At 44.4% G+C, this 25660-nt stretch overlaps 1 protein-coding gene across 1 annotated transcript in view; it reads left to right on the top strand.

Moving 5' to 3' along the window:
- The window catches only part of LOC309569565 (legumain-like), a 54218-nt gene that overhangs the window by 11238 nt on the left and 17320 nt on the right, over positions 1-25660 (top strand). The window contains exons 2-8 of the mRNA XM_082275445.1: positions 3227-3382; positions 12506-12603; positions 14764-14845; positions 16754-16839; positions 18729-18804; positions 21869-21931; positions 22235-22301. Of these exons, the coding sequence (XP_082131571.1) occupies positions 3248-3382; positions 12506-12603; positions 14764-14845; positions 16754-16839; positions 18729-18804; positions 21869-21931; positions 22235-22301 (607 nt within the window). The 5' untranslated portion in view covers positions 3227-3247. The remainder of the gene's footprint in view (positions 1-3226; positions 3383-12505; positions 12604-14763; positions 14846-16753; positions 16840-18728; positions 18805-21868; positions 21932-22234; positions 22302-25660) is intronic.

The following is a 25660-nucleotide window of genomic DNA, read 5'->3' as shown; positions in this document are numbered from 1 at the left end:
TACAGGGGCGTAACTACAGGGGTTGCAGGGGTTGCAATCGCTACCGGGCCCCATGCTCCAGGGGGCCCGGTAGCAAACCAGTGGGTGAACTTCCAGGATCGCAAAGGTCACACTTGCGACCGGACCCTGGCATTGCACCACTGTGGGGAGGCCCCAAGATTGCAGGAAGTGGGCCCACAAGATTGCAGGAAGGGGGCCCACTGCAGAACTTGTGAAAGAATCCTGCTGCGGGACCGTAATAAAAGGCCATGCAACGAGTGTAAAGAGCCCCAGGATTAGTGGGAAGAGCCCTGGGCTTGAAGGTAAGGGCCCCGGCCAGGGGTCTGGGGGGCCCTTCATGGTTTCTTGCATCAGGGCCCTGAAGGTTCTAGTTACGCCTCTGTATATATATACACACACACACACACATTAGGGATAGACCGATATGGTTTTTTCAGGGCCGATACCAATATTTTGGTCACAATGTATCGGTATCGGCCGATCTGGGCCGATATTTTGTACATTTAAAATAAAAACAATTTTTGACACAAATCTGGTACTGAACATGTTAATTTTTGTTTAATGCTTAATGGCTGACTTGCTTGCACCCTGTGGTGGGTGGATGTCTGGCTTGCTTGCACCCTATGGTGGGTGGATGGCTGGCTGGCACCTTGTGGTAGGTGGATGTCTGGCTTGCTTGCACCCTGTGGTGGGTGGATGGCTGGCTTGCTTGCACCCTGTGGTGGGTGGATGGGTGGCTTGCTTGCACCCTGTGGTGGATGGCCGGCTTGCTTGCACCCTGTGGTGGATGGGTGGCTGGCTGGCACCTTGTGGTAGGTGGATGTCTGGCTTGCTTGCACCCTGTGGTGGGTGGATGGCTGGCTTGCTTGCACCCTGTGGTGGGTGGATGGGTGGCTTGCTTGCACCCTGTGGTGGATGGCCGGCTTGCTTGCACCCTGTGGTGGATGGCCGGCTTGCTTGCACCCTGTGGTGGATGGCCGGCTTGCTTGCACCCTGTGGTGGATGGGTGGCTTGCTTGCACCCTGTGGTGGATGGGTGGCTGGCTGGCACCCTGTGGTAGGTGGATGTCTGGCTTGCTTGCACCCTGTGGTGGGTGGATGGCTGGTTTGCTTGCACCCTGTGGTGGGTGGATGGCTGGCTTGCTTGTACCCTGTGGTGGGTGGCTGGCACCCTGTGGTGGGTGGATGGCTGGCTTGCTGGCACCCTGTGGTAGGTGGATGGCTGGCTTGCTGGCACCCTGTGGTAGGTGGATGGCTGGCTTGCTGGCACCCTGTGGTTGGTGGATGGATGGCTGGCTGGCACCCTGTGGTGGGTGGATGGCTGGCTGGCACCCTGTGGTGGGTGGATGGCTGGCTGGCACCCTGTGGTGGGTGGATGGCTGGCTGGCACCTTGTGGTGGATGGCTGGCTGGCTGGCACCCTGTGGTGGGTGTGTGGCTGGCACAGGGGCTGTGGGTGGCTGGCTGGTACAGTGCCTGTGGCTGGCAGGTAAGGGCCTGTGGGTGTGGGTGGCTGGCTGGCACCGGGCTGCTGTGGGTGGGTGTATGGCTGTGATATACTCCTGCGAGAATAGTTCTGACTCCAGACAAGGCTGTCCAAGGCAAGGGAGGCGGCCTAAGAAGGCAGAATGACATCCCAAAAATATCGGTAATATCGGCCAGTTCCAGGGCTGATACCGATATATCGGGGAAAGTGCATATCGTTTTTTTTACCAGAGACCCTAGAGAATAAATTGGCGATCGTTGCAATCTTTTATGTCACACTGTATTTGCGCAGAAGTCTTTAAAAAGCAGTTTTTTGGGAAAAAAATACACTTTAATTAAAAAAAAAAAAAAAAAAACTAAACAGGAAATTTAGCCCAGTTTTTTTTTTGTATAATATGAAAGATGTTACGCAGAGAATCGTGATCTTTATTCTAAGCCAAAAAATTGTAATTCTCATTTTATCCAGAATCGTGCAGCTTTAGTTTAAAGTGACAGTAAAGTCTTTGCTTTTTTTTTAAAGTAATAAATATGTTATATTTATCTGCTCCAGAGCTGTCTGGATCCTCCTCTTCTCGGGTCCCCTGCCAGCGTTCCTGGCCCCTCCTTCCTGCCAAGTGCCCCCAGAGGAAGGGGCTTGCTCTGAGGGGAACCTAAGCAGGCTCGCTCCCGAGCCATGGCTCTGCATGTCCATTCACACACAGAGCTGCGGCTTCGCCTCACCCCCCTCTCTCTACTCCTTTGCTCACTGGCTGTGATTGACAGCAGTGGGAGCCAATGGCTGTCTCTGCCAATGAGGTGGGAGAGTCCCCAGAGAGCCGAGACATGCGTGCACATTGCTGGATCGCAATGGGGCTCAGGTAAGTAAGGGGGGGGGGGGCTGCTGCACACAGAAGGTTTATTCCCATCATGCATAAAATGCACAAAGGTAAAAAACCTCGAGCCTTTAGAACAGGGGTCACAAACTTGCAGCCCTCCAGCTGTTGCAGAACTACAAGACCCATCGTGCCTCTGCCTATGGGAGTCATGCTTATAACTGTTAGCCTTGCAATGCCTCATGGGAATTGTAGTTCTGCAACGGCTAGAGGGCCACCAGTTTGAGACCCCTGCTTTACAAACACTTTAAATCTTTCTTAGATTACCTAGAGGATCAGGTGCATATTGTGGTTGGACAGCTGGTGCCCCAACACATCGCCCCACCCCCAGCTGTCTGATCAGGCTTCTAGCAAGCAGAAGAATGTGTAATGAGGAGTGATTGACAGCATTTGTCCGTAGCAGCAGGAGACAATCGCTGTCATTCAGCTTCCTTCAAAGATCAGCTCAATTCATAAGGCTACGTTCACATGTGGGCGTAGCGGATCGCGGGCAGGATCACCGCAATTCTGCCTGTGATCCGGAAATCATTGCAAATTCCGGATCATGGCAGAATCGCAGTGATTCTGCCAGGGATCCACTACGCCCACATGTGAACGTAGCCTAAAACAAGCTAAAGTTCACTCAGCTTTACTTTGTAGTGTATTTATATTGTGGCCGCAGATCTATCACACAACCCCGCAGAGCAGGATGTCAGGATATTGGTTGATACATTGTAATATGTTACTTGGTGGTAATATCTATGGACTTTATTGGTGTACATGCTTGGACTCCAGTGGGGTATTGTAGACCGAGGTCTGTGGACCAGAACATACAACCAATGAGATCTCTCATGCTCCTTGTATATAATCATTCATTATGTTTTCTCTTCAGGGATCGGATACTTATTCCAAGATGCTTCCAGTTACGATAATCCTCGGCCTCGCTGTCCTGGCCACATCCATGCCAATTGATGACCCAGAAGATGGAGGGAAGCACTGGGTGGTACTGGTGGCCGGCTCAAATGGTTGGTACAACTACAGGCATCAGGTGAGAGCCTCCGGATTCACCTTCTTATATCCCACTGCCTTCTTATACACAGATATGAGTCTCTGATGTGCTGATATATATGAACGGTCAGGGGTCGGCACTTTACTACAGACAGCTCCCCTGATACATAGATGTGTATAAAGTGTAACCTGTCGGCACTTTACTACAGACTACCCCCCCGATCCATAGATGTGTATAAGGTGTAACATGTCGGCACTTTACTACAGACTACCCCCCTGATCCATAGATGTGTATAAAGTGTAACCTGTCGGCACTTTACTACAGACTACCCCCCTGATCCATAGATATGTATAAAGTGTAACATGTCGGCACTTTACTACAGACAGCTCCCCTGATCCATACTTGACCATTCTTCCAGAAGTGCATTTGTGAGGTCAGGCACTGATTTTAGAGAGAAGGCCTGGCTCACAGTCTCCGCTTTAATTCATCCCAAAGGTGTTCTATCAGGTTGAGGTCAGGACTCTGTGCAGGCCCGTCAAGTTCCTCCACCCCAAACTCGCTCATCCATGTCTTTATGGACCTTGATTTGTGCACTGGTGTGCAGTCATGTTGGAACAGGAAGGGGCCATCCCCAAACTCCTCCCACAAAGTTGGGAGCATGAAATTGTCCAAAATGTCTTGGTATGCTGACGCCTTAAGTGTTCCCTTCACTGGAACTCCAACCCCTGGAAAACAACCCCACACCATAATCCCCCCACCCTCCACCAAATGATTTGGACCAGTGCACAAAGTAAGGTCCATAAAGACATGGATGAGCGAGTTTGGGGTGGAGGAACTTGACTGGCCTGCAACCCGATAGAACACCTTTGGGATGAATTAGAGCGGAGACTGCCAGCCAGGCCTTCTCATCCAACATCAGTGCCTGACCTCACAAATGTGCTTCTGGAAGAATGGTCAAACCATCAAATTCCCATAGACACACTCCTAAACCTTGGATGGAGCTCCGCTTTAAAGAGGGAGCTTTGAGGGACCAGTTGCACAGCATGGAGGAAGCCTGTCGGAGTGAGGAATAAGGGTAATATTACAGCGTATTCCTCTACCCCTAGACTTTAAAGCGGAGTTCCAGCCATTTACTCACCTGTCCAACGGTCCAGCGATGCGGCCGCCGGAAGCCTCGATCCTCTCCCTCGGCGCCGGCATCACTGCTGTGGGCACCCGGCTGTTACAGTTTGCGGCTTCACAGCCGGGTACCCACTGCGCATGCGCGACTCGAGCTGCGCGCCGTGATTGGCCGGCAATCTTCTGGGACCTCTGACGTGTCCCAGAAGATTGCAGGGAGGGAGGGGGAGAGGAGAACTTCCGCTCAGGGCGCCGCGGCGCTCCGAGCGGAAGTGGGAGCGGGTACCTGTCAAAACTAGGTACCCGCTCCCCCCCCCCAAAAATGACATGCCAAATGTGGCATGTCGGGGGGTCAGGACTCCCTAAAGCGGAAGTTCCACTTTTGGGTGGAACTCCGCTTTAATGAGCTTAAACCTTGCAGTGAGGAGGGCCTACTGCAAGGGTATTTGTGCCCACAAGTCAGTGACATGATGTGTGCCTACCTGTCTGTGCTCCACTCTGCCCTGGACACTGCACCACTAGTGAAGCACTGGGCTAAGTTTCGGCATCGAGAATGAAATCTGTATTTGCATATATTGAAACATTCCACACTTTTTTGTCCTCCCAGGGCAGTTAAGTAGTCCGTTGTGTGTTGGTGCCTCCTACCAACTCCTGGGGGCAGTCTAATACATTTTAGATCCACCCAGGGCTGTCTTTAACACAGGGTCAAAGGGGCAGCTGCCCCGGGCCCAGCCATTTTTGTGGGGCCCAAAGCAGCTGCCCCTTGAGCCCGCACTGCCTACAAATATTTGATAAGTGCATTTGGTAGGGCCCAAGAAAATATTTGCCCAGGGTCCAATCAATACTAAAGATGGCCCTGGATCCACCAGTGGGTTTACTTTGTGTTTTTTGCCAATACTGTAGTTCTCTCACCATATTTTGCTGCCTTTGATGACTGGAGATTCTCTGCTACGTCAGATAAGAACCAATGGAAACGTAATCTGTTTCTTGCAGGTTAGGAGGAGTACTTTCAGACCATTAACTATGGAACAAGGGGTGCTGGAACAGTGTGATAAGGTGGTCATGTAGGCTGGGCTGAGTGTCCCTCAAGAGCTAACAAGTGTATTTATAGCAGGAACAGAGCTGGGTGTGTTATTGTCAAACACTTGAGATGATCTCTCAGAGTTTAGTTAGAAAAAGCCGCATACGAGATGTCCTAGAGTTGCATTTTCGAGCACCAGCACTTTTGGAAGAATTAATTACAATTTATAGTCATTGCAAACTATAAGGACTTTTTCACTTGGCACTTGATTTATATAAATGTTATTTATTATTGCTTAACCATTTTACCACCGGAGGATTTTGCTGTCTTACGTCCAGGCCACTTTTTGCGATTCGGCACTGTGCGACTGTAACTGACAATTGCGCGGTTGTGCGACGCCGTACCCAAACAAAATCTACGTCCTTTTTTTCCCACAAACATAGCTTTCTTTTGGTGGTATTTGCTCACCTGTGAAATTTTTACTTTTTGCACTATAAACAAAAAAAAGAGCGTAAATTTTGAAAAAATAACAATATTTTTCACATTTTTTTTATATGAAATCCCCCCCCAAAAATGTAAAAATCTAATTTTTTTTTTTTAATTTTTGGCCAATTTGTTTTCTGCTACCTATGTTTGGTAAAAAAAAAAAATCACAATAAGCACATTTTGATTGGTTATTGCATTTACTAACTAAGGGAAAGATTTCTGTCATTTTTGGTGTTTTTTTTTTTTTTTTTTTTTAACGAGTAATGGCGGCGATCTGCTTTTTTTTTTTGCAGGACTGCGACTTTGCTGCGGACAGATCGGACCCTTGACTGACATTTTTGACACTTTTGGGGGGACCAGTGACATTACTACAGTAATCAGTGCTATACATATGCACTGTTACTGTAAAAATGACACTGGCAGGGAAGGGGTTAACTTTATTAGAGATGCAGGGGTTAAATGTGTCCCTAGGGGCGTGCTTCTAACTGTAAAGGGGCTTGGCTTTTCATGTAACCACAGAGACATACGATCCTACATAGCAGGATCATATGATCTCTGCAGTTACACCAGGGAGAATGACAGGCGGCTTTGTCTACATCAGCCGCCTGCCTTTCTCCCTCTCCAGAGGGAGATCGCAAGTGACCAGCGGACATCGGTGCCGCCGGTCACTCGGGCTGGAATGTCCGTGAACGAGCGGGAGCGTGGGCGAGCGACGTACCGGTACGTCGATTTGCCCAGGAGGGGCTGACTGCCGCCGTATATAGTCGTGCAGCAGTCGGCAAGTGGTTAATTTGCACAATATAAGTTATTTCATATTGTCTTCACATTTTATATATTTTTGGATGGTATTGTATTTATTCGATGACATTATTATTGGAGGCAACATTAGGTTGATATATACACTATTGTTTAGGTATAGAAAACCCTTTAGGAGCACTATCATATATATCCATTTTTCTCAGAGTATATTCATATTCTTTTGTGCACTTGTCACTTTTAGCACTCTTTTTATATAAAGGAGCAGCGCTGATATATACATACTAGTGATCGACCGATATCGTTTTTTTTAATGGCAATAACGATATTTTGGTCATCGGATATCGGCTGATATCGGCCAGGTACACAGGTACTCCTTGTGGAGGGATCTGGTGGTCTAAAAGACCCCAAACCCCTCCTCTGCACTGAAAAGCATTCAAAACGCCAAGTTTGGCTGTTTTGAATGCTGTCACTTTTTTGAATTCGGTGCCAAATTTTTACATGGAGACGAATGCGGCTTTGATCGGGTCTTCTCTTCGACGGCCGTGCAGGTAGGATGCCCGGGTCTCCCAGTGGGACGGGAGACTCGGGCGAGCCACGGAAGGTGGCGGGAGGGGAGAAGATGTCCCCTCCTGCTTCTTGTAATGACAGCCGAGCAGCTTCTTAGCCACATCGGTTGTCATTACAAGACAGGCGACCGTCGGCTATGGACGCCGGTACCGGGGTGATGCCTCTAGCTGCATTCATCACTCCGGTACAAGCACTTTCCCGAAATATCGGCAATATCGGTAACCTCAGGGGCCGATTTCGATATATCGGGGAAAGTGCCTATCGGCCCCCGATAATCGGTCGCTCCCTAATAAATAAATAAATAAATAAATAAATAAATAAAAAAAAAATATATACACACACACACACACACACACACACACACACACACATTTGAGGGTTCCGAGTAATTTTCTAGCAAAAAAAAATTATTACATGTAGGAGAGGAATGCCGGAATTCGCCTGGTATGGAAGCGGTTTAAAAAAAAAAAAAAAAAAACCTGTATGCTTACCATAAAATACAAAAATAATTCTTGAAATGCTGCCAATGTAACCTTTTATTAATTTCCCACAATCCTTGCAGAGCAGATTGATGGCCCATTAATATTTCTGTGCTTTTTTATTTTTGAAGTACCTTTTTTTTATTTTTTTTTTTTTTATTTTTTTTTTTTTTTTTTATAACCTCTTATTTATTTTATTTATTTTTTTATTTTATTGGTTGAACTGGATGGTTGTTTTTAACTTGACTATGTAACATTTTGTGGTGCATTTTTAAGCTCTGTTAGCAGTTTTTTGCACTTTTTTTTTTTTCTGTATGAGGTTTGAAGAGAAGTGAGTGAGTTTTGTGTGCAAGGGGCATATAGAATGTACCCTGTATGTGACGTGTTAAATTGCTGCGCCATGTTCCTGTATGCAGGCTTTGCTTTGTGAAAACCACAAAAAAATGCCACAAGTCATGTAAAAAAAAAAAAGAAAAAAAAAATACACGCTGGCAAAACTAAAATTGAAAATGAGAAATTAGGGTAGGAACTTCCCCATTGTGAACCAGTCTTGCATTGCGCCATTCTACAAGTGTTTTAAGGTTCTGGTGATACTTTTACAAAATCCAATATTCCAATATTTGCTGCATCTTCAATTGGGAGTGCAAAGAAAGAACGAATTTAGCAGCCGAGACTTTTGTTGCAGCCTTTGTAGAAAGGCAGAGCCAGGACTAGACTTTGCACAAGCTTTAGGACACTCAGCCAAGTTTTCATGGACCTTCTCTTACCCCTTCCACCCTTCCTGTTGGCCGGTATGGCTGCCCAATATTGGAATGGCCCATAGAAAGTTGGGGGAGGGGCAGCTATAGACTGCCATTGGACTGCAAAGATCAAATCCAAGGGTTAAATTCTATACCATGCAATTAGGGTATCCTCTTCATACTCCACCCTATATAATATCTCATTATTATTCAGCCTCAATGCTGAAATATGTGAAATATGTAGACAGGAATATTATGCCACTGACACGGCATTGCTTCTTGATTTCGGATTCACTGATTTCCTAATTGTGGCCATATCTGACTTTTTTTAAGACTGTGAGCTGCTGGAGTCGTGAGCTTGGTTTTTGCTTTAATAGCCATTGTAGTGCTTTTCCATAAAAGTGATCTAGACGGCTCTAGAACCACCTGATCACTTTTATAGGAGTGCTCAAGAGCGCCCCTCCCACCGGCTTCCCTGCCGTTTGCACCCATGGTGGCTCCTGGGCTCTCTTGTTTCCTCCCGGGAGCCCAGGATAGCGGGAAGCAGCTTGCCTAGTAAGATTTGGAGGAACTCAAGGAACATCAGTTCCCTGGTTCATTCTGCAACTAATGAGCCCTGGACGCGACATTGTCACTTTTGGGGTCACAGCTGTCATTCCACAACTAGCGTCGGCAAGGATGCAGCGAATCAAGCATGATCTGTGCTAGGATAGCTGCATTGGAGGATAGAGGAGACATCGGGGTTCTAATAGTTACCAAATGTCTCCATAAAGAGGACCTGTTACATGGCCCATGCGAAATTGGCTTGTTACCCCCTTGTGATAGCAATAAAGTTTAAAAAAAATAAAAATAAATCATTGGTGTCAAACATCCCCATAGACACAGTCCTAAACCTTGTGGACAGCCTTCCCAGAAGAGTTGAAGCTGTTATAGCTGCAAAGGGTGGGTCAACTCAATATTGAACCCTACGGACTAAGACTGGGATGCCATAAGTCCCGGTTCACATGATGCGGCTGCGCTGATCGCATGGAATATTGGAGCGCACTGCTCCGACATTACATGCGATCGGCTGTGTGGTGCGAGTTTAGCCATACACTTTGTATGGCTAAATTCGCACCGCACCCGCAGCAAACACGCACAGGACCCTTTTTTGCAGCCGCATCAGGATCGGATCGCACAGCGGTTCACACTTGTGCGATCCGATCCTGTGCGAACTACAAGATCGCACTGCGATATGCGATCAAACTGGGGGTGTCGTTAAGATTACATTGGCACCCCCAGCGTATCGCATATGGCAGTGTGAACTGCCGGGGGTGCGTTTGCGATGCGGGAACAGGCTGCGAATTCGCAGCCTTCCCGCATCGCATAAGTGCGAACCGAGCCTTAAAGTTCATGTGCATGTGAAGGTAGGCGTCCCAATACTTTTGGTAATATAGTGTATGTTTGAAGTGTCATGCCCACTGGAAGGGTATATTTTGGCAAAATTCACAATTAGGATTTTATATCTAGTAGTGAACATCATCAGATGCCCAGGTAAGTTCTGCTCTGTGGTAGAAGTAATTAGTGACTAACAGCAGAACATTCCATCCTTCTCGGTGTCCATCTAATGAGCGCACAGTACAAGGGTCGCTTTTCCTTCTAATCTCTTCATGGAGAAATGACTTCCATACTCACCCCAACTGCCTTTAGCTAAAGTTTATTATTATATGATGAACTTTACACTCTGGTTGTTGTAGTGTTAATAAGGTCACGTTGTAATATAAAGGTTTCCTGTGAAATATACAGCCGGGGGAGATAACGGGAGTTCTATCGCAGCTCCAAGTGTAAATACTTAAGGGTTGACTTTGTTTATTGCTTCCAGTTTTAGTGAACCCTCTCAAACATTATAGACTATACAATAGATTGCTAGAACATTGCATGCCTTTTTTGCTTTTTATAAAAAAAAAAAAAATATATATATATCTCCTGCCAGTGACCTACTCTTGCTTTTTAGTGGTGGGGCAATAGTCTGCAGGCTCATCTACCCTCGGCAGCATTGCCATCACTTGTCTGTCCCAATACTTTTGGTAGTATAGTGTATATACACATGAAGCAGCAGGATTTTTAAATGTAAGGGCAGACAGTACAGTTACAATACAATTCAATACTGGAGGTCAGATCAGTGGGTGCTACTCATTTAGAGCTTACACTCTAAAAGGAGTCAAGTGACATATTAAATATAATATGTATAACAACTATATCTATATCTCTCAAAAACAAGGGCGGTCTTGAACGCACAATGATGGTTTTCATCAATGTTTCGACGAGGCACAAGCTCGTCTTCTTCAGGGTAACAAACAAGTGAAGCAACACAAGATATATACCCTAAAACCCCTCCCATCATTATTACCCACATGTGATGACATCAACAAGTGCAAAGTTCCAGCTAAAAACAATCATGGGAAAATGTCCAGCTTTGGCAGAACAAAAAACAACAACAAACGGGGTATGTATCTTGTGTTGCTTCACTTGTTTGTTACCCTGAAGAAGACGAGCTTGTGCCTCGTCGAAATGTTGATGAAAACCGTCATTGTGCGTTTGCCTATTCAAGACCTGTGAGTGCTACTCCTTCTTTTTTCTTTTTTTTTTTTTTGTTGGTATATATATATATATATATATATTTTTTTATAATATTATTATTTTTTTATTGAAGACCTGTACGTACTCCATACAAAAAGCACAATGTAGGGTAGCATGTGTATGCAAAGATCATTTGTGATGCATATATGAAAAATGGAGTGAGAGCAATAATTCCAGTGCCATACATAGGTCACCGTGGCTTTTAAAGTGTCCCATATACAGACAATTTTGGGAACTTTTTTTGCGGTTCCATGGGCATGATGAATTTTAATGCTCCAATCACACCTGATTGCAGGCAGAATCGCCGCGATTCCGCCCACGATTACAAATTGCTGCAAAACGCAGGATGCATTGGCAATGCCATTACATGGGACCCCAATCGTGCTGCGATTTTGCAGCGACTGTCGCGCAGTAGATCATGGCAAATAGCAACGCATGTCACTGTCGCCCAAAAGAAGCTAATTTTGAACAAGTGTCCCACGTTGCAATTGCGACAATATTTGGGTGTCATTAAGAAGTAATGGAATCACAAACGCATCCCGCGTTTTGCAGCAATTTGAAATTTGCGTCAGAATCGGCTGTGAATGAAACCTAAGACTTGACAGCTTAGTGTCTATTTACTTTATGCAACCCGGTCATTTTATTATATTTTACCAAAACGTTGGGTATTATATTGTGTTTTGCATTTCACTTTTAGTGCCGGTTCACACTAGGGCGACCTGGTCGCCTCACAGGTCGCCGTAGGTCGCCTCCCATAGGGAAGCTGCGGACCCGTTCTAATAGGAGCGACACAAGTCGCTCCGACCTAGAAAAAGGGTCCGGAGCTTCTTTGGGGCGACCAGGAGGCGACCGCCATAGACTTCAATGTTATGAAGTCCGTGGCGGCCGCTCCGAGGTCGCGGCGCGCTGCTCGCACCGCAACCTCGGAGGTCGCGGTGCGAAGTAGCGTCGCTGCAATGTGAACCGGCGCTTAGTGTTTTTTTTTTCTCTTGAAAATATGCGTTTGATAAATAACTGTATATATTATGCAACATAAAAAATTGCAACTACCACCATTTTATTGTCCAGGGCTTCTGCTTTCTTAAACTTTATAATGTTTGGGGATAGTTTTTAAAAAGCAATTTCTAGCGAAGAATGCTGTGTTTGTTTTTTTTTTTTTTTTTTTTTTTTTTTTTAACATGATTGCAAAAAATGTAAAAAATTGCCTCGGTAGGCACATGGTTATTCCCTTAGGAAAGGGGAGAACTTTGGGCCCCGAAACGCATTGGCTGTTTATTGTCCATTCCTTACTGAACTGATAAATCATTGGATCATTTGTTTGGCGCTCTTTTGAAAGTGTACATGACGTTTTCTTCTGATGATCTATTTCCAGGCTGACGTGTGCCACGCCTATCAGATTGTCAAGAAGAACGGCATCCCAGATGAGCAGATCGTAGTGATGATGTATGACGATATTGCCGATAATGAAGAGTAAGTGTTCTATACAATAAAACTAGAGAACTTCCTGACTTTGTTCTGCGTCTAAAGTTCCACTAAGTTCAGAGAAGTGAATGTTGAGGGGAGGGGCCCAGACTTGTAACTTCATCCATGAGTTGCCCTTGTATTGCCTCTGTAATATGACCGGTGACATCTGAGATGGATTGTGTTACATTGTATCACTTTATAGAGCAGAAGATCTGTTTGCTGCCAAATAGGAAATCCATCCTCTCTGGATACAGGAAGTCTGTCCTCTCTGGATGCAGGAAGTCTGTCCTCTCTGGATGCAGGAAGTCTGTCCTCTCTGGATACAGGCAGTCTGTCCTCTCTGGATACAGGCAGTCTGTCCTCTCTGGATACAGGAAGTCTGTCCTCTCTGGATGCAGGAAGTCTGTCTTCTCTGGATACAGGCAGTCTGTCCTCTCTCTGGATGCAGGCAGTCTGTCCTCTCTGGATACAGGAAGTCTGTCCTCTCTGGATGCAGGCAGTCTGTCCTCTCTGGATGCAGGAAGTCTGTCCTCTCTGGATGCAGGAAGTCTGTCTTCTCTGGATGCAGGCAGTCTGTCTTCTCTGGATGCAGGAAGTCTGTCCTCTCTCTGGATGCAGGAAGTCTGTCCTCTCTCTGGATGCAGGAAGTCTGTCCTCTCTCTGGATGCAGGAAGTCTGTCCTTTCTGGATGCAGGAAGTCTGAGGATGCAGGAAGTCTGTCCTTTCTGGATGCAGGAAGTCTGAGGATGCAGGAAGTCTGTCCTTTCTGGATGCAGGAAGTCTGTCCTTTCTGGATGCAGGCAGTCTGTCCTCTCTGGATGCAGGCAGTCTGTCTTCTCTGGATGCAGGAAGTCTGTCCTCTCTCTGGATGCAGGAAGTCTGTCCTCTCTCTGGATGCAGGAAGTCTGTCCTCTCTCTGGATGCAGGAAGTCTGTCCTTTCTGGATGCAGGAAGTCTGAGGATGCAGGAAGTCTGTCCTTTCTGGATGCAGGAAGTCTGTCCTTTCTGGATGCAGGCAGTCTGTCCTCTCTGGATGCAGGAAGTCTGTCCTCTCTCTGGATGCAGGAAGTCTGTCCTCTCTCTGGATGCAGGAAGTCTGTCCTCTCTCTGGATGCAGGAAGTCTGTCCTCTCTCTGGATGCAGGAAGTCTATCCTCTCTCTGGATGCAGGAAGTCTATCCTCTCTGGATGCAGGTTCAGGTTCCATTATTTTCATTGGCATCTAAAAGACTGTGTGCAGTTTGCCATGCAACTTATCGCAGCAAATTGCTTTGCATGAAGCTTGTCACCAAAAAAAAAAAAGCACTGGACTGCATCTGGTGTGAACTGGCCCTTAGGCTCCATTCACACCTAAGCATTTTGGGATCGCTGCAGAATCTCTGCGATTCTGCCTACGATTTCAAAGCTCAGTACAATTGCAAAATGCAGGTTCAGGTTCCAATATTTTCAATGGGATTTAAAAGACTGTGCAGTTTGCCGTGATGGTTGTGTGATTTATCGCAGCAAATTGCATCACATGAAGCTTATCACCCAAAAAAGTCGCACATCTCTGCAAACCCTGTCAAAAGGTGTGTGTAAAAGAGCCTCAGCCCAGGCCCAACTAGGCCATGCTCCAAGAGTGGGTTTCACTCTACCCACAGAGCTTAGTCATGACTCTGTGGGCAGATTGAAATGCGTTGGTGGCATGCCCTGGTTGGAGCCCGGGCTGAGGCTTTCATACAACTTCTTTACAGGGTTTTGCAGAGATGTGCGACTTCCAGGACTTTCCATTAAATGTCTAGAGCTGGGACAAGCTTTATGCGATGTGATTCGCTGCTCCATAAATCGTGCGACAAATGTGACAAAACTGCACAGTGTTTTAGGCGCCACTGAAAATACTGGCACCTGAACTTACGTTTTGCGATCGTAGTGTGTTTTGAGATCACGAGCAGAAATCGCAGCGATTCCCAAAACGCTCAGGTGTGAATGGAGCCTTAGGGTGACAACGCTCACTCACTGTTCTTTGTAGAGGGGCAGTGTTGTCACCCTAGGTTAGGAATACACCTCCTCCTGTCTTCATCTCAATAAATAAAAACAAAAAGTACAATTACACATTGAAGGCCTAAATTCTGAGCAGTGCGATGTGTAGGCGGAATGCTAATATTATACAATGTATTTTTGTATCCAGGAATCCAACCAAAGGAATCATCATAAACCGGCCCAATGGGACAGACGTGTACGCCGGAGTACTGAAGGACTACACAAAGGAGGTGAGACTCACAGTTCTGATGCTGCACTTGAGGATGCATTGCCTGCGCCCTGTACTCCCAGCCGCAGGTCCTCAGGGACAAGACTGAACGCTATAAAAAGGAACCCACACAGCAAAAGACAAAGAAGGAGTGGCAAAAAAGCCAATTCAGCTCCCCTAGCATTATTATACTCTAATATTTTTTTTTTTTAAAGGGTAACTCCACTTTTGTGTGGGAAAAAAAAATAGCAAATAAAAAAAGAAAATAATATAGCGTATACAATTGCGACACAAGTCATATTATAATTGAAAGTTATTAAAAATGACCTTTCCTTTTCAATCTGCAGTGCTGTAGGAATAGTGTCCCATCATTGATATCAATGGGAGGAATAATGCCCCATCATTGATATCAATGGGAGGAATAATGCCCCATCATTGGTGTCAGTGGGAGGAATGGTGCCCCATCATTGGTGTCAGTGGGAGGAATGGTGTCCCATCATTGGTGTCAGTGGGAGGAATGGTGCCCCATCATTGGTGTCAGTGGGAGGAATAGTGCCCCATCATTGGTGGCACTTGAATGAATAGTGCCCCATCATTGGTGTCAGTGGGAGGAATAGTGCCCCATCATTGGTGTCAGTGGAAGGAATAGTGCCCCCATCGTTGGTGTCAGTGGAAGGAATAGTGCCCCCATCGTTGGTGTCAGTGGGAGGAATAGTGCCCCATCGTTGGTGTCAGTGGGAGGAATAGTCCCCCATTATTGGTGCATTGGTGTCAGTGGGAGGAACAGTGCCCCATCATTGGTGTCAGTGGGAGGAATAGTGCCCCATCATTGGTGTCATTGGGATGAATAGTGCCCCATCGTTGGTGTCAGTGGGAGGAATAGTCCCCCATAATTGGTGCATTGGTGTCAGTGGGAGGAACAGTGCCCCATCATTGGTGTCAGTGGAAGGAATAGTGCCCCATCGTTGGTGTCAGTGGGAGGAATATTGCCCCAGCTATGTTGTCAGTGGTATGACTAGTCCTCCATATTTGGTTTGATCAATGGGAGGAATAGTGCCTTAAAGGCCAGATAAAAGCAAGCAAAGGCCCACATCTGGCCGTTTGGAGAACACCAGTGTAGGGGGTAAATACAGGTGAATAGACAGATGATGATGGGGGAGGGGGGGAATAAATCTAGTAAGGAAGATTATAACAAGTGAGGGAGTCAGGATGTAGAAGGAGGTAGAGTTGGAGAAAAGGGGAATGATGGTCCTGAGATGGCAGGGTTGTTTAGTCTGGGAGTTGCAACTGTCATTTAATTCTGAACATATATGCTGGTTCAAAAAGATTGCAAATCCTTTCGGGAATGGCCGCCTTCTGCTAACCAATGAGAGTCTGACTCTGAGTCAGTAAGGCCAAAAAGGCCTTTAAGAAACAGCAAGGCCAACTCTGCTCATGGTTCCTCTGCATGAGAGAGACATTGAGGGCAAATGGGTTTACAAGGTCCGGCTGTCTAGTTCTAAGGGTGGCAGTAATGGTTTTCTACTCCAGAGTCTGAAGGACATAACCACCAAGACAGTGGTGACACCTTCTACCCGGACTCTCCAGATTTGCAGTTGGACTACAGGTATACTTTAAAGGTAGGTCATTGGCACTCTAGTTCTATTTCCAGTGGAGAGCCAACACATCAGACCCCGTAGACAAGCTGTAGACACCATTAGGAATCCAGCATTGCCCTCTTTTGTTTTTTGTAACCAATGCTGGGTAGTAATTATGAAGGCTTGCCCAATGCTGGAAGTGTTTTGCTCAACCACCCTTCCTAGCGCTACTTTTCCTGCCAACATTCCAGCATAGTTTAGAAAACCTGTTGGGTCACCATGAGAATATAAATAGCTTATTGAAGGACCTTTTATCCCTTGTTGCTGATGATGTGGCTGTTTTATCTTTCTAGTTGGTCACTCCTGCCAACTTCCTGGCGGTTCTCCGAGGTGACGCAGAGGCGGTGAAGGGAAAAGGATCCGGGAAGGTGATTAAGAGGTTTGTCAATTATTATTCTTCAGTCCTTTGGATTGGGGTGGCACATAAGTTGCTGCTTTGATCTGAAGAGGGTTTACCAGCTTCATGTGTGTAGAAATGACCCGGTCACCTAGCCAGGGTTGCCAACCTACCAGATTGAAATTTACTGACACAGCCAAGTTTTTACTGGCATTTCCAAAATTACAGTATTAAGTGCAAATTTCAGTAGTTAGGCTACAAACAAGTACAATATGCAATTAGCGATGTGATTTAAGGTAGATATTAAGGCAGAAAAAATATTTCTTTTATTTTTTGATATAGTAAGTAGGTAGCTCAGGGACAGGACTCTGAAGAAATTAGAATGAACAGGCACACACACACATGAAATTGACTCTCACGGTGACACTGACAACAGTGTGCAGCAGTAGAGAGGATGATGACACCTCCCCAACATGACACGCCCCCTCCTGAGTCACAGTGACAGTCTCTCATCACGCCAGGTGGTCCCTTCAGTCCACTCCAGCCCAAACAGCACTGACAGTTCCGTTCCGGGCTTGGCCCTCTTGCACCATTTTGTTGTGAAATCACTTCGGAAAAACACCCCCCTTGCATTTCTGGCCGTGGCCATCTTGAGTAAGGGCAGATGACTCATCGTAACATACATAGTAATTGAGGTTGAATAAAGACAACAGTCCATCCAGTTCAACCTGTGTAGGTGTGTGTGTCAGTGACGATAATCATTTCCCATATCCCCGTGTATGTTGTGATCTGCGAGATGCACATCCTAGAGTCTTTTAAAAATATCCATACTCCCCGCTGATGCCACCAATTGTGGAAGAGAGTTCCACATTCTTAACTCCCTGATATTGAAACTGTGCAGTTTAAGGTTTAACCGCTTCTCCTCCAATCTCATTGTGTGGCCACGTGTCCTCTTACACTCTGAGACTGAATCGTTTGTTTCCTATGCTGGGATCACCATTGAGGTATTTTTAAATCGCTATCATGTCCCCTCTCAAGCGTCTCTTCTCCAGAGAGAATAAATTTAGTGCTTGTAGTCGCTCCTCATAATTAAGGTCCTCCAATACCCTAATTAGTTTTGTTGCCCTTCTTTGGACTCTCTCAAGCTCCAGTACATTCCTTCTGAGGACCGGTGACCATATCTGGACAGAATACTCCAGATGTGGCTGGACCAGAGTTTTGTAAAGTGGTAGTATTATAGTTTTAATCTCTGGAGTATATTCCCCTTTTTATGCATACCAATATTCTGCCAGCTTTGGCAGCTGCCACTTGACATTGCATGCTATTACTAATTCTGTCTTCTACTAGGACCCCCCAGACCCTTCTCCATCCTTGACTCCCTCAGAGGTTCTCCCCGTAGTGAGTAGCTTGTGTTTGTTTTTAGCCCCCAAGTGCATGACCCTACATTTGTCCACATTAAACCTCGTTTGCCATGTAGTTTTCCACTCCATTATCTTATTCAGGGATTTCTATATCCTGGTGTGAAGTTATTCCCTGCATATTTTTGTGTCATCTGCAAAAACTGAGATTGAGCTATTTATCCCTTCCACTATATCATTTATAAATAAATGAAACCAAATAGGTTCTAGGACAGAACCTTACCCCACTTACCACTCCAGACCAGTCTGTGATTTACTTCCTGGAATCTGTCTGCCCTTAGCTCAGGCATGTAGGCAGGAGGGTGTGCAAAAAGGCAAAAAAAAAAAAATATCCCTGAAGACTCCTGGGGTGTAGGACATTGTTTTTGACTAGGCCAGGAAACAACTGTGGAAAAAAGTTTAAAACCTGTAACTATAATAGGACAACTCTTTCAGCTTTCACAGCTTTCAGTTCTAACATATGATATCACATTATTTTGGGTAAGTCACTTTTTTTTCTCTGTTCTCTTGCAGTGGACCCAACGACCATGTCTTTGTCTACTTCACTGATCATGGAGCTCCGGGTTTGCTGGCCTTTCCCAGTGACGACGTAAGCACCACCCTAACTCTCCATCCCACCACAACCGCACGTGGGAGGAAATCAGAGAGGAAGTCACTCTTCAGAGATGAGACTCAGCTGCTGCCTCTCATAACCCTTTTATGTCCTCTATTATTACTTCCTATAAAACAGGGGTCTCCAAACTTTTTAAACAAAGGGCCAATTAATTGTCCTTCAGTGTGGACATTTTCCTGGCATTAGTGGGAGTACACATCGTCACATTTGATGTAAGGGGGAAAAATGGTGCCCCATTGTTGGTGTCAGTGGGAGAAATGGTGCCCCATTGTTGGTGCCTGTGGGAGAAATGGTGCCCCATTGTTGGTGTCTGTGGGAGAAATGGTGCCCCATTGTTGGTGTCTGTGGGAGAAATGATGCCCCATTGTTGGTGTCTGTGGGAAGAATGGTGCCCCATTGTTGGTGTCTGTGGGAGAAACGGTGCCCCATTGTTGGTGTCTGTGGGAGAAACGGTGCCCTCCATTGTTGGTGTCTGTAGGAGAAACGGTGCCCCCCATTGTTGGTGTCTGTGGGAGAAACGGTGCCCCCCATTGTTGGTGTCTGTGGGAGAAACTGTGCCCCCCATTGTTGGTGTCTGTGGGAGAAACTGTGCCCCCCATTGTTGGTGTCTGTGGGAGAAACTGTGCCCCCCATTGTTGGTGTCTGTGGGAGAAACTGTGCCCCCCATTGTTGGTGTCTGTGGGAGAAACTGTGCCCCCCATTGTTGGTGTCTGTGGGAGAAACTGTGCCCCCCATTGTTGGTGTCTGTGGGAGAAACTGTGCCCCCCATTGTTGGTGTCTGTGGGAGAAACTGTGCCCCCCATTGTTGGTGTCTGTGGGAAGAATGGTGCCCCATTGTTGGTGTCTGTGGGAGAAATGGTGCCCCATTGTTGGTGTAAATTGGCAGAATAGTGCCTCATATCAGAAGGTGGAATAGTGTCTCAAGTGCCAGATAAAGGCAAGCAAAGGGCCACATATGGCCCCCGGGCCACAGTTTGATAACCACTGCTATAGAAGTCCAACCAATAAAGAGGACCTTGGCTCAAAAAGTGAAGATTTGCCGTGTTATAGGGTACATCCAGAAATGGTGCCCCCATTGTTGGGGTCAGCGGGAGAAATGGTGCCCATTGTTTTTATTTATTTAACCACTTGCCGACCGCCGCACGACTATCTACGTCGGCGGTCAGCCCCTCACAGGCAAACTGACGTAGGTCTACGTCGCTTGCTTGTGAGGGTCTAGGGAGCGAGCGTGCGCCCCCGGAGGCGCGCTCCCGCGTGGTCATGGACCCCCCCCCCCGCGCGTGTGACTGGCGGACCCGATGTCCGCCGCTCACTCTGCGATCGGCGGGGGAGAGGGAGAAAGTCAGGCGGCCTGTGTATGAGAGATGATCATACGGTTCCACTATGTAGAACCGTTGATCACCGTTCATAAAGCTGAAGCCACAGCCAATCACAGTAGAAAGCACGCCCCTAGGGACACACATAGCCCCTCCCTTCCAAATAAAGGTAACCCCTTCACTACCAGTGTATTTTTACAGTAACAGTGCATATATGTAGCACTGATTACTATAGAAATGTCACTGGTAACCCCAAAAGTGTCAAAAATGTCAGTCAAGGGTCCGATCTGTCCGCCGCAATGTCGCAGTACCGCAAAAAAAAAAAAATCGCAGATCGCCGCCATTACTCGTTAAAAAAAAAAAAACAACAAAAATGACAAAAATCTTTCCCTTTGTTAGTAAACGCGATAACTTTTGCGCAAACCAATCAAAATACGCTTTTTGCGATTTTTTTTTTTTTTTTTTTTTTTTTTTTTTTTTTTAACCAAACATATGTAGCATAAAACAAATTGGCCGAAAATGTTAAAAAATTTTGATTTTTACATTTTTTTGGGGGGGAATTTCATATAAAAAAATTTGAAAAATATTGCTATTTTTGCAAAATTTACTCTTTTTTTGTTTATAGCGCATGATCAAAAAAATCGCACAGGTGATCAAATACCACCAAAAGAAAGCTCTGTTTGTGGGAAAAAAAGGACGCCAAATTCGTTTAGGTACAGCGTCGCACGACCGCGCAATTGTCCGTTAAAGTCACGCAGTGCCGAATCGCAAAATACCCCCTGGTCGTTTAGCAGCCAAATCCTCCGGGGCTTAAGTGGTTAAAGAAAAAATGTTAAAAGACAAATCCATATAAAACCATGTCAAGACTGTACATTTTTTTTCTAATAAATATAGATTTCATTAATAATTCCTTGCTATTAAAAATTTATTTATTAGAAAAAAAATATTAAGACAAAGCCATATAAAACATGTACAGTCTTTTAACTCTATATGGATTTGTCTTTTAACATTTTTTTCTAATAAATGTATTTTTATTCCCATAGATTTTATTAAAAACGTCAAAATATATTGTTAGAAAAAATGTTAAAGACAAATCCATATGTTAAAAGACTGTACATGGTTTTATATTAGATTTCTTTAAACATTTTTTTCTAATAGATAAAACATTTTTGACATTTTTAATAAACCATTATTGACATTTTTTATTAAATCTATTCTAATAAAAACACATTTATTAGAAAAAATGTTAAAAGACAAATCCATATAAAACCATGTCAAGACTGTATGTTTGTTTTTTGCTTTTTTTAATGAACAATTAATTGCAATTGACATTTTTTAATGAAATCTATACTATTTAAAAATGCACTATTTATAAGAAAAAAATATTAAAAGACAAATCCCATATAATGTTAAAAGACTGTACATGGTTTTATATGGATTTAACTTAACTTTTTTTTTCTAATAAATACTTACTTTTTGATAAAATGTATGCGATCGTGTATGAAGCACCAAAAAAATCCCAATATTTCTTCTTTTGGCTCTACTTGATTAGTAGGGCTGTATCTTGATGAGGACTCACCCACAATAAATAAATTAAATGTTTGCTTTTGGGTTTAATACGGCTGTAACTACACACAGCTGTGATTTATGAAGAGTTCTTTGACATAATTCATACAATGTGTCTTTGGTTGAAGTAATTCTTTGATTTGTGTTTTCCATTGCAGCTCCATGTTGAGGAACTGAACAAGACCATTCAATACATGTATGACAACAAGAAGTTCAAAAAAGTAAGTGCCCGATGGGGGGGGGGTCATAGGAAGTGACCAGTTTTTATGATCTGCATTGGGGGAGATTCACTGAAATCGAGGAGAGCAAAATCTGGTGCAGCTGTGCATGGTACCCAATCAGCTTCTACCTTCAGCTTGTTCAGTTAAGATTTGACAAAAATCCTGGAAGCTGATTGGTTACTTTGCAGAGCTGCACCAAAATTTTGCACTCTCCAGGTTTAGTAAATCTCCCCCAATGTATCGATGTGCTGAGTCTTCTGTAGTAGAACCTGTTGGAGTGACATGGAAATATTTCTCTTACAGATGGTTCTGTACATCGAGGCCTGTGAGTCCGGCTCCATGATGGAACACCTTCCAAACAACATCAACGGTATGTGGGATATGTCCCGGTTATCTCTGTAAGAGCAAATCCAACCATTTACATTACAGATGATATTACGCGGCCGGAGAAGGAATCCTCCGGTGGTGGGAGTTTACCATAGAGAATATAGGAGGACCTGATGGTCCCCCGCAGTCTCTATGACCTTTTGGAGGCCCTGGCAGGACGTTATGATGTCACGTCCAGCCCGGTAGTTGTAAACACTGCTGTCTACTCGGCTGCAAAGGCCAAGATCGTGTTTTTTTTTTTTTTTTTTTATCAGGCTTTTCAACCTAGAGAAGAGATGTGGGGTCTTATAGACCTCGCATCTCTCCATAAAGAGGACCTGTCATGCCCTATTCTTATGTTTACATTCATTGTAAAAGGAATAAAAGTGATTAAAAAAAAAATAAATAAAATGTAAAGGGAAAAAGTAAAAAAATAATAAAATAAATAATAATAAAAATTATAGGGATAGTGTAAAAAAAATAAAATAAAATAATAAAAAAACCAAAGCACCCCCGTCTCCATGTGCTCACATGCAGAAGTGAACGCATACGTATGCCCACATATGTAAACGGCGTTCAAGCCACACATGTAATCCCATTAGAGTGAGAGCAATAATTCGAGCCCTAGACCTCCTCTGTAACTGTAAACTGGTAACCTGTAAAAAAAATTGAATGCGACGCCTATGGAGACTTTTTTTAAGTACCATAGTTTGTCGCCATTCCACTAGTGTGCGCAGTTTTAAAGCGTGACATGTCGGGTATCTATTTACTAGGTGTAACGTCATCTTTCACATTATACAAAAAAAATGGGCTAACTATAGTGTGTGTGTGTTTTTTTTTTTTTTTTGCTATTCATGAAACTGTTTGTTTTTTTTTTTTTGTTTAAAAAATTGCTGCGCAAATATCATGTGACATAAAAAGTTGCAACGACCGCCATTTTATTCCCTAGGATCTCTGCTAAAATAGAAAATAAAACCATATATAATGTTTAGGGGTTCTGAGTAATTTTCTAGAAAAAAATAAATGATGATTTTTATATGTAGGAGAGGAGTGCCAGAATGGGCCCGGAATGGAAGTGGTAAAACCACTGATTTGCCAGCTGTATAAAAAAATTATACCAAGCTCGCGGTTGCAGCTGTAGCCGCAATCTTGTTTTAACCACTTCAAGTCCAGGATGTTTTTATACATCCTATGGATATGAACAACAATGAGGGGGGAAAGACTAGCACCCAAAGATAGTAGGAACATACAATCCTTAATAGTTTAAATATATACAAAATTTATTGGTATAAAAATACATAAAAAACCATCAAAAGGGTTCTAAATTGAACATTAGAACCCTTTTGATCTGGGCATAGGAGGTCAGCCATCTTTATGGTCCTTCGACACAGACCCTGCTATTTGTCGGACCGCATGCGGGTTCTTCTGGTTCAGGAGCATGCTGGTGCACTATTGTGCATACTCATCTTTGCGATGGTTTTTATGTATTTTTATACCAATAATTTTGTATGCATTTATTCTATGAAGAATTGTACGTTATTTTATAAGATTAACCAGTGGATGCCTATAAAGTCCTACTATTTCTGGGGGCTTGTCTTCCCCCCTCATTTTTGTTCGCATTCATTATGGGATGTGGCACCACTTTATCTAGGATCATGTCTCAATTTTTGCATATAAATACATCCTAAGGATGTGAAATGTTTTTAACCGCTTGCCGACCACACGCCGCCTATTTACTGCAGCAGTGTGGCTCTCCCAGGTAAACCGACATAGGGCTACATCGGTCGTGAGCCTGCAGCTCGTCAGCGGGGAAGCCGATGCACGGGTCAGGCGGCTCCGATTGCCGCCTGACACCCACGATCACTCCCCACTGAGAGAGAAGAACGGTCAGCTGTTGTAAACACATCTGACCGTTCTTCTCCCTGGAATGATCACAGAGCGCCTGTGATCCTTCTATATAGGATCACAGGTCTCTATGATAATTTCACAAGCCACGCCCCCCACAGTTAGAAACACTCCCCTAGGTACACAACTAACCCCTTGATCACCCACAGTGTTAACCCCTTCCCTGCCAGTGTCATTATTACAGTAACAGTGCATATTTTTTAGCACTGATTACTGTAGTAATGTCACTGGTACCCCCAAAAATGTCAGTTAGGGGTCCGATCTGTCCACTGCCACAATGTCGTAATCACGCAAAAAAAAAAAAAAAAAAATCGCAGATCGCCGCCATTACTAGTTAAAAAAAAAAAAAAAAAAAACAGCCATAAAAATGACACAAATCTTTCCCGTAGTTTGTAGACGCAATAACTTTTGTGCAAACCAATCAAAATACGCTTGTTGCGATTTTTTTTTTTTTTTTTTTTGTTACCAAAAATATGTAGCAGAAAACAAATTGGCCTAAAATGTCAATTTTGATTTGATTTTTTAAAAAAAAAAATTCTTTTTTTGGGAATGTTTTATATAGCAGAAAGTGAAAAAGTTGTTTGGTTTTTTTTTTTTTTTTTTTTTTTTTCAGAATTGTCGCTATTTTATTGTTCATAGCGAAAGAAAAAAAAAAAACGCACAGGTGATCAAATACCACCAACAGAGAGCTCTATTTGTGGGGGAAAAAAGGACATCAATTTTATTTGGGTACAGCATCGCACAACCGCGCAATTGTCCGTTAAATTAACGCAGTGCAGAATCGCAAAATATAGCCTGGTTATTAAGGGGTAAAATCGTCTAGTCCAGAAGTGGTTAATATACCCGAAAAATAGAAAAAAAGAAACTTAACAATTTTATAGTTGTATAAATTATTCACGGACGGCTATTTTTTTATTTTTTAGTTTAGCAGAAAACCTTTTAGAAAAAAAAATGCTACAATACCCTAAAAAGGGACCGGTATCTCAGGCGTCCTGATAATGATGTTGACGGGATGACGAGTGTTCAGGAAAATCATTTATTATATATTTAAACTTGCTGACGGAATAATTCCTCCGCCATCTGTGATCGTTGTGGGAACAATAATCATGGAAGGGCGCGGTCTCTTTCTTGCGGGTGATGGTGACTTCCCCAATTCTCCTATGAATATTCTCACTACCTGCCTTTCCTCGTTTCACTTCCTTATGTAATTACGCACCCAAATCCTTTCACAGCTGTCTGTACATCCCCCCCCTCCCCCACCAGCACATTCATCAGTTGTGGTGTGCAGAGTCCACTCCAGTTGTCAGATTGCAGAACTGAGAACAGATTTATATCTCACATGATGCTTTATAATACAAGTTGTGTATTCTGCTGACAGATCATGTGATGGTCCATCATCCAGGATCACAGGGTTACTTTAAAACAATGAAAAATTGAAAGAGCCAGCAACACTAATTC

Source organism: Pelophylax lessonae, assembly GCF_965119305.1.
Source record: "Pelophylax lessonae genome assembly, chromosome: 13".
Classification (NCBI taxonomy): Eukaryota; Metazoa; Chordata; class Amphibia; order Anura; family Ranidae; genus Pelophylax; species Pelophylax lessonae.
Note: the sequence above shows the minus strand (reverse complement) of the source record. Positions and strands in the feature narration are given on the sequence as shown.